The sequence below is a fragment of the Balaenoptera musculus genome, chromosome 11 (genome assembly GCF_009873245.2).
Source record: "Balaenoptera musculus isolate JJ_BM4_2016_0621 chromosome 11, mBalMus1.pri.v3, whole genome shotgun sequence".
NCBI classification, from domain to species: Eukaryota; Metazoa; Chordata; class Mammalia; order Artiodactyla; family Balaenopteridae; genus Balaenoptera; species Balaenoptera musculus.
In genome coordinates this window covers 21099288-21117026 of record NC_045795.1, presented here as the reverse complement: position 1 = coordinate 21117026, position 17739 = coordinate 21099288, and the positions used below count along the sequence as shown (strand labels likewise).

At 40.4% G+C, this 17739-nt stretch overlaps 1 protein-coding gene and 1 pseudogene across 3 annotated transcripts; one reads left to right on the top strand and one right to left on the bottom strand.

Annotated features, from left to right (window-relative positions):
- Window positions 1-2471: 2471 nt before the first annotated feature.
- Window positions 2472-17262, top strand: ZNF322 (zinc finger protein 322). 3 transcript variants are annotated; one of them, XM_036869562.1, is made up of 4 exons: window positions 2472-2777; window positions 3387-3468; window positions 3602-3690; window positions 12873-17262. In XM_036869562.1, the coding sequence occupies exon 4, from the start codon at window positions 13055-13057 to the stop codon at window positions 14261-14263; it is 1209 nt and encodes a 402-aa protein (XP_036725457.1). In that variant the 5' UTR covers window positions 2472-2777; window positions 3387-3468; window positions 3602-3690; window positions 12873-13054; the 3' UTR covers window positions 14264-17262. The 3 variants fall into 3 exon arrangements, with proteins under 3 accessions (XP_036725457.1, XP_036725459.1, XP_036725460.1); XM_036869564.1 differs by lacking the exon at window positions 3387-3468 and having other exon boundaries at window positions 2493-2777; XM_036869565.1 differs by lacking the exons at window positions 3387-3468; window positions 3602-3690 and having other exon boundaries at window positions 2493-2777.
- LOC118903968 lies at window positions 8274-10000 on the bottom strand (annotated as a pseudogene).
- Window positions 17263-17739: the final 477 nt, after the last annotated feature.

Genomic DNA, 17739 nt, shown 5'->3' with positions numbered 1-17739 from the left:
TTCTTCTTCATAGCCAAGCTTCTGAAAGAAAAGATGATGCTACCTGCATTCTCTACTTCCCTTTCCACCACACTCCGCAGAAGCTGCCCTTACTAAAGAAAAAAACCTCTTTTTTTTCTGAACTCCGCAGAGCCTCTTTAGGGAGGCAGGATAGGGTAGTGGTAACAAGCATAGACTCAGAAGCCAGACTCCCAGTGTTTAAATCCCCATTCTGCCTCTTATCAGCTGCATGATTTTGCCCAGATTACTTATCCTCCTTGTACCTCATCTTCCTCATCTATAATATGGGATTATTGTGAGAATTAAAGCACACAGGGTTGTTGGATGATTAAGTGAGCTAATACTATAAAGTGCCTATAACAGCACTTAGAACATAGTAATTCTCATGTAAACTTTATCCAATGTTCTTTGGTGACATCTCATCTGATCTCTTTGACATTGCTCTCAATAACATTTTAATTGAACCTCTCCTCCCTTGGTTGCCATGACCCATTTTTTTCATTTTCCTTATTTTCAGGCTACTCTACCTTATTCTTTATCCTTGTCTCCAGGCTTCCTGTTTTGCTTCTCTCTATATGTAAAACTAAAATAAAATCATCCTTCTAAAGATTTTAAGATTGGGGATAATTGAGCTACTCCATGAATGGATTCCCATTTCTTACAAGATAAAGTCCATTAACTGAAATCACATTAAAACATCTCTGACCTATTTCCCATCTTCCATTCCAGTCCCATCTTCAACTCCTTGCTGCCATTTCTTCAAGCCTCACCTCATGCCCCACGTTCTACAGAGTCATTTCTGACCCTTTCTCAAACAAGTGCTCCTTCTCTCTGCTCCCACACTACCTTATGTAACTTCTACCTCTATCACACCACTTGCTCTCTCCATAGTAGGCTGTGAACCGTTAGAGGAATGGGACTGATTCTTTCCTGCCTTTAAATTCCTAATACTCAGCATCGTGTCAGGTGAATTGGAAGTGCTCAATAAACATGTGTTGAGTGAATGAAACAATGAATAAAATGAGCTCTTTGCTTGGGTCAATGTATCTTTAAAGAAAAAGCTGAAGAGTTCAATTCAACAATTATTGAGACCTTCCTATACACAGTGCAGGAATCAGAACTCAGTACTTTCCCACTATACAGTCACCACTATTGATACAGCCCTATAAGTACAATGATGGCAAGCACAGGCTCTGGTATGAATGTTCATATTTCAGCTTCACTAGTTACTAAATGTGTGATCTTGGGCAAGGTACTCAATCTCTTCCTGCACCAGTTTTCTCCTAAGATAAAAATAATAATAAACATCTCATAGAATTTTTTTTGAATTTTATTTTATTTATTTTTTTATATATCAGGTTCTTATTAGTTATCCATTTTATACATAGTGTATATATGTCCATCCCAGTCTCCCAATTCATCACTCATAGAATTTTTGTTACAAGTTAAAGGGATAATACGTGTAAAATGATGAGAACAATGTCTGGAACATATCACATACTCTAAAGTTATTAAAAATTATTTCAAATATTAAGAAGGCTCTGGATAGAATATTTGGGACTTACTTGGAAGTTTTGATTAAAAACAAACATGAAACTAAGCTGCAACTACTCTGGGGAAGAATTCCAGAATTAGGAACATGATTAGTTAATCTTGAATAAATGACTGTTATGACCCTGATGATACTCTCATCACTCCCTAAACTCAGTATTTTTCTCCCAATCCAAGTTCTTGGTCTCATTACCCAGTTTTTTGTCCTCTATATTCCTAGTACTAATCCTTCCCCTTTGATGTCTGAGGGATTTTAGGAAACTTTTTTTTCATTGAACAACTGAGCAAGGGGAAATGTAGATATAGGTATATTTACTTCTCTCTGAAGGAAATCTCATTTCTGCTCCAACCCAAACATAGGTGATTACTTAAGTTGATTCCAGCCCATAAACAATCAGGAAGGACTGGGAAACCTACAATCAGAGCAGTCCTATCCTCCTCTGCAGTTTTCTCTACCCACACAAAGCCAACACTATCTCCCCTTTAAAGCATTTCATTCATCTCTCTGGCCACATCTTGGGTGACGGAGCGCTTCCACTGTGTTTTGGGATCCTCCATTTCTTCCAGATCCTTCGGGGTGTTTTCCACTGGGTCGGTGGCATCCATGTCTTCTGAGGCTCCTCCTGCCTCGAGTCCTCTTTTAACAGCCTTCAGGAAAGAGAACATAAGTCGGAAACTGTAATATAAACAGGGTTGCTTCTTCTTAGATAAGGTGGCAGTGGGGTCCTCTCGTCACCCCCAGATGTCCGTAGCATCAGAAAGGATCCCTAAATAAAGTCCTCCACTGCTCCGCCCCGAAACACCAAGGGCCCCGGAGCGCAGGCGCCCCAGGGCCCCGCCCCCTGTCCAGAGGCTCGGCCCCTATTGGCCCAGAGGCCGGGGGTGGAGCGCCCTAGTGGCTGAACAGGGGGTGATCATGTGATTCGAGGGGGCGGGGCTGCGCCGGCCGCTTCCCAGCTAGGCTGAAAGGGCTCGGGTAGCCGGCCTTGTCGGCCCTTAAAGCGCCCCCTGGATGGCCTGGCCCCAACTGCCCTCGCCGAGCCACGCAAAGGGGGCTGCTTCTGGCTCTCGTCGGCCTCCCAGGTTGGCTTTCCTTCTTTTCCCGAAGGTGGGCCCTTAGGTTTACCGCCCGGAGCCTGCGGCCGCCGGGAAACCCAAACCCGAGTGTCCGGAGAGTAACCGGAAGTGCCGTCCCAGGCGGAGAGGCGGCGCCGGCTGCTGCCGTGGTAAGCGCGGCCCGCGGGGCCTGGGAGGGGCATGGCCTGCGGGGCCCAGGGATCGGGGGAGGGGTTCTGCGGGACCGGAGACCCCCTCGGCCTCCGCCTGGTAGGAGCAGCCTCTGGTCCTCGCAACAGAGCAGGGTCTGGGACCCCCCCCCTGACGGCGACTGAAAGGAGGTCAATGAAAAGTTGAAGGAAGAGAAGCTTAGTACTATCGTTCCTGGAGATAATAGTAAACACTGCCAGGCACTTTTCTAAGTGATCTAAGTGTATCTTTCACTTTGGGGGGAAAAAACAAAACAAGGACGTTGAATGTTCTCCACCCACCGCCCACCCCTATCTTTAAGGCAGAGATTGGTCATGTTGCATCGAATCTGTATGCACAAAAATCTGGTTTGTTTAATCATTCCATAACCATTTTTGGAAACAGGCATTATATATAGCTTTGTATCATATGCCCTTATCAACTGCATCTTGAGGTTTATAGTGGTAGAAGAATGGGTCATTGATCTCAGAAGTTGAGGTAAAAATTGAAACAAGTAGAACAGGACTCAGGGCTTTATTATGAAGTTAAGGTTAGTCATTACCCAGAGGGATTCTCGATGTTTTGTCTAGAGCTGTTGGGAAGGAACTGATGGCTACCAGTGGCAGGTGCTTCTCGCAGGAGAAAACAGAATGTAAGGAAAGGTGGGAAGAGGTAAGTTACGGTTGAAAGATACTGACCAGACTGGGGAGTAAATGGAACCAATTTTTTGATGTCCAAGCCTCAGAAAAGTTATAAATTTCACAAAAATTATAAATTTCTACATTATTGATTTTTTTTCCTTTAGGAGAGGGAAGAATTGAGTGTTGTGAATAGTTATGGACTAGAGACCTTTTGGAGCCAAAAGGAAGATAGTCTTGAGTCTTTGTTGTTATGGTAAGTAACATACCAGGCTGTATGTTTCTATATAAACGGTGGATTTTTGAGGGCGGAGGAGAGGGAAACTGGGGGAGATAAGGAGGAATGGGAGAAGATACATGGAAAGAAGATACATGACCCTTTCTTAGCTCCTGAGATAGCAGAGTGCTAAAACCGAGTCCTGTCCTACGAATTTAAGTGTATTTTCCACTCCTTTTCAACAGGTTTATTCACAATAGGCTTTTAGTAATTCCTTTGTGATTGATTTGCAGCCCCCAAAAGGCAGTATGCCCTATGCTTAAGCAGGCCCTGGAGTCAGAAGATGGAGATTTAGATACTGGCTCTGCTACTTACTAGCTGTGAGTTCTTACGTAGTTATTTAACTGCCCTGAGCATCAGGTTTTCTATCTGTAAGGCGAAAACATTGGTATTCATACCTATTTTACAATCTTGGGAAGATTAAATGAGATAATCCATGTAATCAATGAAAAATAAATGAGGTAATCCCTAGCCTGGGACCTGATACAGTAATCATTATCTAGTTTTTTAGATAACACTTTATCGACTTTATCTGCTTGTACATCCTTTAACTGTAAGGATAGCCTTGGGCTTTGAAGTTCTGTACTCAACCTGTCTGCCTATTCTGTGTACTCTGATCCTAGCCATGGAAGAGAGAACCAGTCTTTTCCTAGGAAGAGGTAAGAGAAACCTCTTAGCGAAGGGTACCCTGAAGCTAAGACTTGAAGTATATATTTGGGTTTGCCAGATGGACCAGCCAGGGCTACTAGCCTAGCCTGTTATATTGCTACTGAGGCTTAGAGGATGATGATGGCTCTTCTTTGGTTCTGATATTCATTCATATTTTTCATTCATTCTACAAATGTATTCTAGACGCTAGGACTATTGCAGTGAACAAAAGACTAAGTCCTAACCCTAATGGAAGTTATATTCTAGTAGGAGAGAGACAAGTTAACAAATATAAGATATATACCACAAAGTTGGATGATGATAGGTGCTATGAAGAGAAATATTGTAAAACAGGCTAAGGGGACGTAGCTATTTTAGATGAAGTAGTCAGGGTGTGCCTCTTTTTGAGGAAATAATTTTCAGTCAGAGACTTGATCAAATAAAGGAGCAAGCTACTTAGGGGGAGAGCATTCTAGGCAGAAGGAGCAAGTGTAAAGATTCTGATGTGTTGTGTGAGGCTGAAGGTAGGGAGAGGTACCACATTATGCAGCGCAGTGAAAACTTTAGGTTTTATTCTTAGAGTGGTAGGAAGCAGTTATAGTATTTTGAACTAGGGAAGTGTCATGGATTACTTTAAATTTTGACAGCCAGACTGTATTTTATTTTCTAGGTGCTGACCTCTAAAAGACTTCCTTATTTTTAATTTTTTCCTTATTTTTAATTTTTTTCCTTGGTGCCCTGCAATTGATTGGCTATTTAGGGCAAATATGATACCCTGGGCTGATAAAATTAGGGAATATTGTAATTCATTTACCAGGCTATGACCATGCTCAGAATCGTTTATTTCCACTCTACTCTCCTTTTGACCTTAACAGTAATACACCTTTTAAAAGACAAGACTCCCATACAGCCAGCATCTTAGAGTAGCTATTTGTCTGTATGGATGCATATCTTTACTTAGTTGTGATTCTAAAGTCTTCCTTTTCCTCCTAGCATTCTCCATAAATGTTTTTCTGGTTTTTGCTTAATCTTCATATTAATCATTAACTGATTATTATTTATTATTTAGTTAACTATTTTAAATGGATCTTGAACAAGGCTTTGCATAAGAGACAGGCACAGAGGATGAGCTCAAGAAATGTTAGTGTTTTTGTGACTGTGAAGATGGAATTAAGAAAATAATAGAACCTACCATTTATTGAGCATCTGTTGAGACCCAGGCATTGAGCCACGTCCTTTATTGACAGTGTCTCGGTTCCCATGGCAACTCCTTAAGATATGTAATGGTATCTTAGTTATTTTATCGAAATTGAAGTTTGAAGCTGAAGGAAGTAACTTACCCAAGTTCTCATAGCTACAAAAGAGCACAGTGGGAAGTTGAGCCAAAATCTGATTCCAGAGTTTGAACATTCAGCTTTAACTATCACAATATACTAACTCTCAGCGCCCATGTTCTTTTTTTTTTTTAATTTATATATATATATATATATTTTTAAATTTATTTATTTTTGGCTGCATTGGGTCTTCCTTGCACGCTGGCCCTCTCCAGCTGCAGCGAGTGGGGTCTACTCTTCATTGTGGTGCGCAGGCTTCTCATTGCGGTGGCTTCTCCTGTTGCGGAGCACAGGCTCTAGGCGTGCAGGCTTCAGTGGTTGTGGCAGTGGGCTCAGTAGTTGTGGCTTGGGGGCTGTAGAGCACAGGCTCAGTAGTTGTGGCGCACGGGCTTAGCTGCTCCACGGCATGTGGGATCCTCCCGGACCAGGGCTCGAACCCGTGTCCCATGCATTGGCAGGCGGACTCTTAACCACTGCGCCACCAGGGAAGCCCTCAGCTCCCATGTTCTTAAAAATTAAAATAAGATAACATTTAAATTTTGAAGTAATTTCAGATTTACAAAAAAGTTATAAAATAATATAAAGAATACCCATACACCCTTCACCCACAGTCCCTAAATGTTTACATTTTACTATGTTTGTTTTATGAGTCTGTCTATACTAATTTCTCTATACATACATGTACCTATATGTACATTTTTTCTGAACCTTTTGAGAGTAAGTTATAGACATAATACCTCATCTCAAACTATGAGAGAATTAGGCCCTAAAGTCCTAAGACATGCTAAGCCCTGAAGTAATAGGTATGCAATGAATTAACTTCTCTCCCATGTGTGTTCAGTGCTACTAGCTACATGCCATCCTTGGGAGAATTGAAAAAATAGTTACTCAAGTCATTTTCTGTAGGGCTTCGTTCTTTGCCAGAACTCTAGTTGAGAAAGCCTGTCCTAAATACTCAATTGTTTATTCCCTGAAGACAAGGCTATTCTCTTATATTATCATTACAGTTATCACAGTCAAAAAATTAACATTCATATAATACTATTATCTGATCGCCAGACATTATTGGAGTTTAGCCAATTGTTCCACTAACGTCCTTTGTAGGAAAAGAAAAATAAGTTTTTTTTGTTGTCCAGGATCCATTCCACCATCACCCATTTCATTTAATTTTCATGTCTTTATTGTGGAACATATCCTCAGACTTTGTCTTTAGACTTTTTTTCTTTTAAGTTTAGGCCATTTATTTGGCAGAATTTTCCTCAGTTTGGGTTTGTCTGATGTTTCCTCATGATTAGATTCAGGTTATACATTTTTGGCAAGATAGCACAGAAGTGATGTTCTGTTCTTCTCTTTGCATCATATTAGGAGGCAACTATATATCTTGTTACTGGTGATGTTAACTCTGATCATTTGGTTAAGGTGGTGTCTTCCAGGTTTCTATACTGTGAAGTTACTTTTTTTGTCTTTGTAATTATTAAATATCTAGTGGGGAGATATATTCAGATTGTGTAAATATCATGATTCTCATAAAACTTTCATCCACTATATTTTTGCCTGAAACAGTTGTTACTCTTCATTGGACATGTGATGTCTTTAATTCCATCATTTATTCTACATTTAATTGTTGGCTTTTTTAATATAAGAAAAAACTTTCCCTTCTCGCTCACTATTTATTCACTTTTTTTTGTGGGGGGGGATAAATAAAACCAAACGTTTATTTACACCAAAGAATTCCAACACTGGATCTTTCACATATGAAGGACAAAGTATTATGTATATACAGGCAGCAAGGGGTGGCAGGGCTGTAACAAGAGAGTATAGTTTTCCCACAATTACAGGTCTACCATTTCAGTTTTACTGGAAATAGTGGCTCTGCTCCTACCTCTCAGGTACATTTACAAGACTGATGGGCAGGTCTTCTCAATGGATGGCATGTGAGGGAAGGGAAAGGTAGGAGGAAAAGAAGGTAGAAAGCTTAAAATAAAATGCAGTGGCCACGTCTCTCATTAGCTCTTCAAGAGTTGCTAGCATGAAACCAACATAGACAGTGTTTTTTTCTTTTGTAAAAAGCAGTAATTATACACAGTAACTAACTGAATTCAAAAGGGCCAAGTCAAAGAAAACTGAAAAAGATTTTGCCTTCCCCCTCCTACCAGCTGTAGAGCTTGTTGGGAGATGAAAGGGGAGAGGACCAAGGTAAGGATCCTGGGAGGGACGGTATTAAAGTTTTAAACTGAACTGAAACTGAATTATAAGTGAGTTGCATTTAGGTTAGGTCAATAAGACATGATTCATACTGAACAGTCGTTTTCAGGACCTGTCTGCACTTTGGGTAGATTTTCAGCATCTCAGTGTAACTAAGACATACTTCCACTAGATTCACCAGTATAACCCCACTGAAGCACTTTCGGAGTAAAGTGATATAAGTGACTAGCAGTACACTGCTCTTGTAGGTTGGGTCCTTTCTTCCTCCTTCCTTCCCACCTCCCTTCAAGAAGCTACATTTTTGTAATCTCTGGAGGAGAGCATGAAATACAAACCCCTCAAGGTGTGGGATGGTAGGGGAGCAATGGTGGGCATGGGAAGAAATCTCCACCCAAACGCAACAGCCAGAATTGAGACTGGTTTATTTTTGTTCTTTAGGGATGAGGAACTGAATTTGGAAGGGGAGAAAAAAAATTTGTCCGTGAAATATTCCACCTGCAGATAATTTTTCAGGGACTCCCCTGAGTTATGAAAAGTTCGAGTTAAAAAAAAGAAAGAAAGAAAAAAGAAAAAAAAGAATATCAGCCTATTATAATTTTTTTTTTAATAACTGAACTACTATAAATCCACAAGCAACGGTTCAGACACGGTGCTTCTGAAGTGTTTCACTCCTCCCCGCCAGGCGCAAGCTGCATCAAGGGAGTGAGTGGACTCCCCAGCCTCTGCTCAGGCATCAGGAGACAGAAGGGGCCATTACTGCTGAGCGCCAGCGGCAGCTGGAACAGGCACCCCGAGGGGGTTGGCAGCAGCAATCACTGGTGTAGTCTGCCCGAGGTCCAAGGGGTGAAGGGGTTGGCACTGAAGAAATCCCTGACATCATATTGGCGCTGCTGACAGGCATACTGCCCCCTGGCATGCTAGATGAGCCCATTCAAGCCTGGTCCTTCACAACAGTGTAGAAATAGGGGTGCTCCATGGCCTCTCTTGCGGTGAGCCATGACTGGTGGTCGTACCGCAGCAGCTTGTCCAGGAAATCCAAGGCCTCAGGGCTGACCAGATGCTGGTTTTCACTGTGGACAAAGCGTTCCCATCGCTTACAGGAATGTCTGCCCAAGATATCGTTAAAACGTGGATCTAATTCAATGTTGTATTTGTCAATATAGTCATGTAAATCTTCTGTCCCCAGAACCTTGGCTGTCCTCACCAACTGATCATAATTGTCATGTCCATGGAAAAATGGCTCCTTTCGGAAGATCACACTTGCCAGCATACAACCCAAGCTCCACATACCCAAACCATAATCATAATCTGAAAGTCTGCAAGTAGCTCAGGACTTTTGAAATATCGGGAAGCAACTTGGACATTATGTTCTTGGCCAGGATGGTAAAACTCAGCCAAAGCCCGGTCTATTAGCCGTAGCTTTCTGTGCTCATGATCAATCATAACATTATAGGGCTTTACATCTCTGTGCATAATCCCCATCCTGTGACAATAATCCAGGGCCTTCAGAATCATACATGTAAAATCGAATATCATAGTCTGTTAACGTCTGGTACAATTGCTTGAAGTCTGTGTTGTTTACGTGTTCAAAAACCAAGGCGGGAGTTCGTGACACAGGGTCTTTTACAATGGCTGCCAGTGTGATGATGTTGGGACCGCCTCGCAAATTCTCCAAAATCTTTATTTCACGCTTGATTTTCTTCTTCTTTACTGGCTTGAGAATTTTAACACAACTTTTTCATTATTTGTGATGTTGATGGCTTCAAATACTTCACTGTATTTACCCGGGCCTAATTTTCTAACCAGCTGGTAGTCATCTTGATTTCCCCATTCCACCACATGTGACTTGTAATCCCAGTACTCTCGGGGTCTGTGCGTATTAACATCTGTGTAAACTCTGGCCCTGCTTGGCATGGGTCCCGACATGTCAGACAGGTTGGCGGACAAAGCTGGACTTGACGTTTGGAGAGATGGCAGTCACTGTGTTGAGAGGCAGCTGGGGGTAAGACCTTGTTTCAGAACTGTTTCCTTCAAACTGGTGGAAGCTGCAGTGGCGGCGGCCACTCTCCCCTTTCTTCACACAGACAATATGGCGGCGGCAGACTATTTATTCACTTTTTAAATGAGTATGGATTCATGGATTCTTATTGTGTTACTAATTTATCACTACCATTATTTATTTTGATGTTGTTTGTTCCAGATTTGTATAGTGGCAGCCCCTTCAGCCTAGCTCCTGGGTCCACTTGGCATATTGTCACCACTTTTTGAGCACTTCCTTATTTTCTGACACAACAAGATGTTCCAGGTTCATCTTGTACTTTCTAAACCCTGGAATTAGCCATTTCTCCAGTGAGCCTTGATTCCTTTCAATGGGAAATGGTGTTTAGAAACCACGCTCTAAGTGCTTGGTGTGCTCATTACTACTGGGATTTCATCGTTTCTGTGACCTCTCAGCTAGACATTAGTAGAAAAAAAGTACACACTTTCACACATACACACATTTCTGTTTTTTCTGTATATACTTAGAAACCTTGACCTCATACTGATACTTCTAATTCCAGTTAAACACTACAGATGCAGAGTTCATTCTAGCCTTTCCCTTTTCTGTGTTTGTAACCCCCTTCGCTGACAGTGAAGCATCTGGGTGCCGTTATATTTATTTATGTGTTCATTCCTAGGCTATACATTAAGTAGTGAACCTTTTCCACTCTGGGGGAAAACTCCTACTAATTAGAGTTCAGTAATTGTTTATAGTCCTTTTTATCTTTAGTTTGAGTTTATATAATCCTAATACTGTATTATAAAATTATTTGAGTTATTTTTCCCCCTCCTGGGTGGTTTTGTTATTAATTTGAAATACAGACTTGTTTGTTTTATTTGTATTCCATTTTAATTTTTTTCTCCCCCAGCTTTTCTATTTATTTATGTATTTATGTATTTGTTGAATATGTGAAATGTAACAGTTTAAAAAGTAAAAATGTGTGTTTTACAAAAATGTATATACTAACAGAAGTATGACTCTCTTTCCATCCACCCTTTGGTACCAGTTTCATTTTCCTGTCCTTTTGATCCCATTTACACCTACCTTGTGATGATAACCAAACTCATTAGTTTCTTCTTTTCTGAGTTTCTTTTTGGCCAAATGAATAGATACATGTGTAGTTTCTCATTTCTACTTCATTCTTACACAAAATGTAGCATACTTTTTTACACCGTTGCTTTCTAAAATTTACGGTTTATCCTAGAAATTGCTCCACATCAATTCATCCTGTTTTACAGCTACAAAGTACCTCATTATATGTGAACATACCTCCTCTGTGCCAGGCACTGTCCCAGGTGCTAGGGAAACAGCAACAAATGAAATGAACTAAAATCCTTGTCCTTTAGGGGCTTACATTCTATGGAGAAAAATAAAACAGGAAAGGAGAGAAGGAGTGTTGTATGTGTGGGTCAGCTGGGGTGGAGGTGTGTCATAATTTAAAATAGGATGGTCAGTCAGGCCTTACTGAGACTATGACAGTTTACCAAAGATTTGAGTGAGGTGAGAGAGGGAGCCTTGAAGATCTAAAGGAAGAGCACTTTAGCAGGGAGAGACTACAAGCACAAAGACCTTGAAATGGGAATGGACCTGGCTTGTTTGAACAACAGCAAGGAAGCCAAGGTGACTAGCGTGCAGTACACACGAGAAGAGCAGGGAAGTGTGTCGGAGTGGTAACTAGGAGTCAGATTTCCTAGGGACTGGTAGGTTCTAATAGGAGCAGTTTTGGTGGAGTAGTGAGGGTATTTGATTGGAGTATGTTCCAGAAACCTTGGAAAATAAGAATTAAAGACAATAAACAGGTTGATTTCTTTTGAGGAATTTTGCTGTAAAGAGAAACAGAAGTGAGACAATAGATCGAGCGTGAGGTGGTTGAGAGAAGTTTCTTGTTAGTGCTTTTGTTTTAGGAGAGAGGTAACAGCTAGTTTGCTGATTAGTGTGATCCAATAGGAAAGAACAAATTGATATTGCAGGAGAGAGAGGATAGAATTGCAGGAGTGATGTCTTTGTGGCAAAAAGGGGTGGAATCCAGTACACCAATGGACAGGCTGTCCTTAGATTGAGCAGGGGCAGTTTGTTATCCGTGGTAACAGAAGGAAAGATGGAGAGTGCATGACCACACTTGGAAGAGGTTGGTTGATGTGGTGGGAGCATGTGGAAGTGTTTTTTTTATGTTTTTGGTTTTTGGCTTCCTTAGATTTTCTCAGTAAAATAGGAAGCAAAGTCATCCTATTTTTTTTTATCAGCAGTAAGTTGGGATTTTTCTTTTTGAGCAAGCTTTGTGCTCATACAACCATATCAAAGCAGAATCTTAGGCCCCTTTATCATAATAATAGTTATTATAATAGCTAACACAGAGTGCTTACCATGAGATAGATCGTGATTAATTTATTATTCACCTCAATGATGTGAGATAATTTCCATCATTAATCCATTTTATAGATGAGGAAACTACATACAGAGTGATTAAGTAACTTACCTGACATCACACAGCTAGGATGATAGTCATAGAAACTTACTTTCTCTCTCTTTGCACTGGGACTTCTAATGATCATTAACCATTTTCTTCCAAACCTCACTATAGAAAGGACTGCACACATACCCATAGCCCCTTTTGGACTGTTTTCTTCATGAGCAGGCGTACTAATTATTAGGCGTCTTGATTATTCAGTTGAACCAAAGGAAGAGGAGGAATCCTGGTTTTGAGATCACCTGAGTTCATTAAAGAAACAATTCTTCCTGGTACTTGCCCTGTATGTGTTGCTGATTGGTTTTATACTAGCAAAGAGGAAAACCAACTGCTTTCAACCCCTGTAAAACCTAGAGCACTTGTGGACTTTGATGCAGAAATTCTGTCTTTTCTGCAGCAATTTTAATTTTGAGCATTTTTTTCTTAGTTAAAGGAATAAAAATAATACTTCTTCTTTGTCTCACAGGGTTGGAAATACCAAGTAAAGAATTAGTATATATGATGCTGGAAACTTGCAGAGAGGAGCTGCTCGTGACTGAAAGGTCTAAAACAGATGTATCTTTCAAGTTCTCATCGAGAAAATGACTGTGAAGAAAATGATGGGTCAGGAAGACCAGTGGAAAACTCCCTAGGAGAGAGCCATAGAAAATGTACACTTCAGAAGAGAGGTATAATCAGAGAACTCAAAAAAGGAAAATATATCATGTGTGCCCTCAGAAGGGTAAAAAGATTTTTATTCATGTGCATGAGATTGCTCAAATAGATGATCAGATATACCAGTGCCTTGAACGTGAGCAAAACTTCTGTGAAAACTTAGCTCTTATTATGTGTGAGAGAACCCATACTGGGGAGAAACCTTATAGATGTGATATGTGTGAGAAAACCTTCATCCAAAGCTCAGATCTTATTTCACACCAGAGGATCCACAATTATGAGAAACCTTATAAATGTAGCAAATGTGAGAAGAGCTTTTGGCACCACTTAGCCCTTTCAGGACACCAGAGAACACATGCAGGTAAAAAATTCTATACATGTGATATTTGTGGCAAGAATTTTGGTCAGAGCTCTGATCTGCTTGTCCACCAGCGAAGCCATACAGGCGAGAAACCGTATCTATGTAGTGAGTGTGACAAATGCTTCAGCCGAAGTACAAACCTCATAAGACACCGAAGAACTCACACAGGTGAGAAACCATTTAAGTGTCTGGAGTGTGAAAAAGCTTTTAGTGGGAAATCAGATCTTATTAGCCACCAGAGAACTCATACTGGTGAAAGGCCCTACAAATGTAATAAGTGTGAGAAAAGTTACCGACACCGTTCAGCCTTCATTGTTCATAAAAGAGTTCATACTGGGGAGAAGCCCTATAAGTGTGGTGCCTGTGAGAAATGCTTTGGCCAGAAATCAGACCTTATTGTACACCAGAGAGTCCACACAGGTGAGAAGCCGTATAAATGCTTAGAATGTATGCGAAGTTTTACTCGGAGCGCCAACCTAATCAGGCACCAGGCAACTCACACTCACACTTTTAAATGCCTGGAATATGAGAAGAGTTTCAGCTGTAGTTCAGACCTTATTGTGCATCAAAGAATTCACATGGAAGAGAAACCACATCAGTGGTCTGCATGTGAGAGTGGCTTCCTCCTGGGCATGGACTTTGTTGCCCAACAGAAAATGAGAACTCAGACAGAGGAGCTGCATTATAAATACGGTGTCTGTGATAAAAGCTTTCACCAGAGCTCAGCCCTTCTTCAACATCAGACAATCCACATCGGTGAAAAACCATATATCTGTGATGTGGGTGAAAAAGGTCTTGAGCTCAGCCCTCCCCATGCATCAGAAGCCTCACAAATGTCTTGACCAGACAAGAAGTTATAATGCCATAAAAAATGTATTTACAATGTAAGAGAACTCCTTAAGATGAAGAACTCTAAGCAAATCTCAGACTTTCCTCAGAGCTCAGATTTCACTGCGGACCAGAGAATCTGCAGTTGTAGGAAGTTGAGAAATGGTTTGCCCAGAGAGCTGTCCTTACAGAACCTTATCAACCACTCCAATGAGAAACCTTACAAATGCTCTGAGTTTGGGAAAACCTTTAGTCCAAGCTTGTATCTGATCACCCACAAGAGGATTCATACAGGTGGGAAACCTTACAAATTTGGTGAATGTGAGAAAGCTTTCTAGCAATGGTCACCTCTTCTCATTCCAAGAGAATTCACATTGGTGGACAGCATTTTTAATACCCTGTGTCAACAGTGCTTCAGAGAGTGTGCACATTTCGTTGGACGTCAGAACGCCCCACTGGGGAGAGACCCCCACAAGTGTGAAGAAAGCTTCTAACAGAACTATGACTTTCTTACCTATCAGAGAAGCCATACAGGTGAAAATTTCTATATTTACCTTGAAGGTGGCAAAAGCATTAGGTGGAGAGCCTTCTTGGGTTTGCACCCCCCCCCCAAAAAAAAAAAAAAATCTGAGGAAAGACCTTATGAATTCTCTGAATGAGGAAAGCTTCTGTCAGTGATTGGTTTTTGTGGTATACTGGGGAACTCACATAAGTGAAAAACCCTATAAATAACCTTGAGTCTAAAAAAAAGCCTTGCAGGAAATCCCTACCTTATTGTGCCCCAAAGAACCTACTCTGCAGATAATTTTGTTCTAGTAAGAGATCTAACTGTGGACTCTGTACATTTAATAGGTATGAGAAGAACTGTTCTCATAGTTGACCCATATAGTAGAGATGACTTTTAATGAGTCAATATGTAAACTTTTTTTTAGATACCCAGAAACTTTTTCTGGGAGGAGCTAGGGCAGGTCAGAGTAGGCCTGATGGGAAACTCAGGTAAAGATGCTTTTCTTTTATCTGAACCACTTAATGATTGCTTTACTTACAGTTTTTAAAATTTGGAACTCCAATAAAGAAAAGGACTGTAACCTTGAGATAGATGGTGTGGCATGTGTTACTGTTGGGGGAAAGAAGTACATTTACTTTGCCTCTGTCGATTTTGTAATTCTTGGCTGGAATGGGGACTAGTGTGTTGATAGCAGCATGGGAACCTTTTGCTGGTTGTGAAAAGAACTAAGCAGCTAGGGAGTAGTTATCGTAGATCAAAACTCTTCCCAAGGCTTCCCCTTTGGAGGGCCAACCTCATAACGAGGTAGACTACTCAGCTTTTTACTTGTGAGTTGAGGCATACCCTCACAAGCTTCCTTTCCCTAAAATCTTTCAAATTATTACTGGTATTTGCAGTTTCAGCTTTAGAGATTCATTTCTTCTCAACTCAGAGATGCACGTTCCAGGATAATAGTTATGATTTTTGCTAGTACCCATACTTTTGTGACTTCATTTATCATGTTTCTTTCAATGGTAAGATATCCTCATCAGCTCCTTGCAAAATAATTAAGAGAAAGCTGAAAGAAAGGTTTAAGCCTGAGTAGGCTTTAAACTTTACAGAGTAAAACACATAATGATGCATTATTAATGGAGAAGCTAGACTTTGATTTTGAGAATCGTGACTCAAAAGCTGGTGTTTTGTTTTTTTTTTTTCCACTCCATTATCCTGCTGTTTATAGCAAATCAAGCCGCATAATGACATGCCTTTCATTTACTTCGGTTCTGCCAAGGAAAGAGAATACTTTTTATTCCCAGGGAAAAGACTGCAATCACCACAATATAAGGTATATATTTCGCTTGTAATGTAGGATTCTAAATGCTAGAAGGGAAAAGTAGTTGGCAGATTCATCAGAGGTTTAAGGATAAGCACTTATCTCCAACTTAACAGAATAATTATGATTACCTTTAATATTCTCCAGAAATACTCTAATTAATCTAGGGATCTGTAAGTGGACACTTCTGAGGTTTTTTTTCTTCCCTCAGATTAAAAGACATTTAATATAAATACTTAAAACTTCTACAGTATTTGGGACTGTAGGCTTGGTGAATAAGTATTTTGAGTCCTCTGGTTTATCTTAGCAAATCCTGAACTCCAGAGAGCGTTGGTGTTCGGACTCATGGTGGTGGCCAACTGTTGCACTGCCACCTTGTGTATGGCTCTAAGCTTTGATCCTGATGACTGGTTGATGACCTTGATAATCTTAGGGTCAGAGGATATAGCTCATAGTGATAATAAGGAATCTGATTCTAGGGTGTTTTTTTCTTTCTTCTTTTAGAAAACAGGTCCTAGAAGTTTATTTGATCTGATGTATTTTAGTAATTTTCATAAATAGCTCTTATTACCATAAATAGTTGCTCGGTGTGGTAAAACACACAAGATGTATTTGTTTCTCTTTGGTGAAAATCATGCCTATCACTAGTATATGTTTGACAATTGTAATTCTTAAAATAGTATTGGGTGTATGGCTTGGTGGTGATGAAAATTAGTCCTTATGGCTACTTGTTAGTCATTAGAGAGAACTTGGAGAAGGGAACAGAGTTTGTATCTTTGGCAGGGCAATGACTTGCCCCTTCTTTCAACTAATCTTCCTGGTAATTGTCTCTAGTCTTTAAGTAAATTAAAAATGGACCATCCCTCAGACAGAGAACTTTGGGGGGTATGAAACAGGTCTGAGGGCTTTTAACCATGGGGGGAAAAAGGTGTTGGTATTACTCATATAGAATAACCTGAGGTTGGAAAGGACCACTTGGGAGCCTGTAACCAAAACTAGAAGGTAACTTCTGGGATGGATGGAGGTTCTCTTGAAACAGTGCCAACCTAAATCTACCTCAGGTAAGTAGTCAGAGTGACTTTTTCACAATTTCAGACCAAACGAGACACTTGTATTCAGTCAATGTATTCCTATGCTTTAATGTTTTTGTTTTCCCTTAATTCTTAAATAAAAGCATTGTTCTGAAAACTCCATTTTTGCCTCCACTGTACTAAGAAAAAGCATTTCCCCTACACTTGCGTTAGAATAAAGCAGATGTTCAGGAGTCCTTTCACAGTGTATACATATATCAAACTGTCATAGTGTACACTTTAAATACCTTACAATTTTATTTGTCAGTTATATCTCAGTAAAGCTGGGGGGGAAAAAGAATAAAGTGGATATTCATGTGACCCTTTGGCCTGGTGGTGATGATAGCCATTGGACCATCTCTAGAATTCCAAGATTTTTCTTTTTTTTAAGAATGCCAGGAATTTTTGATGCTAAGGCAAATAACGAATGGAAACCTGGAAGGAGTTATTGTCTTTGCTCTGCTGTAGGCATTGGATCCTTTTGGAGCCTCCCCATTGCATTACATACAGAGCACAGGGAGGAGTAATAGCTTAAACTGACCGTATTTGGGACTAAAATTCAGAAACAACAAAACTTCTGTCTATACCCTCAAAATAAAG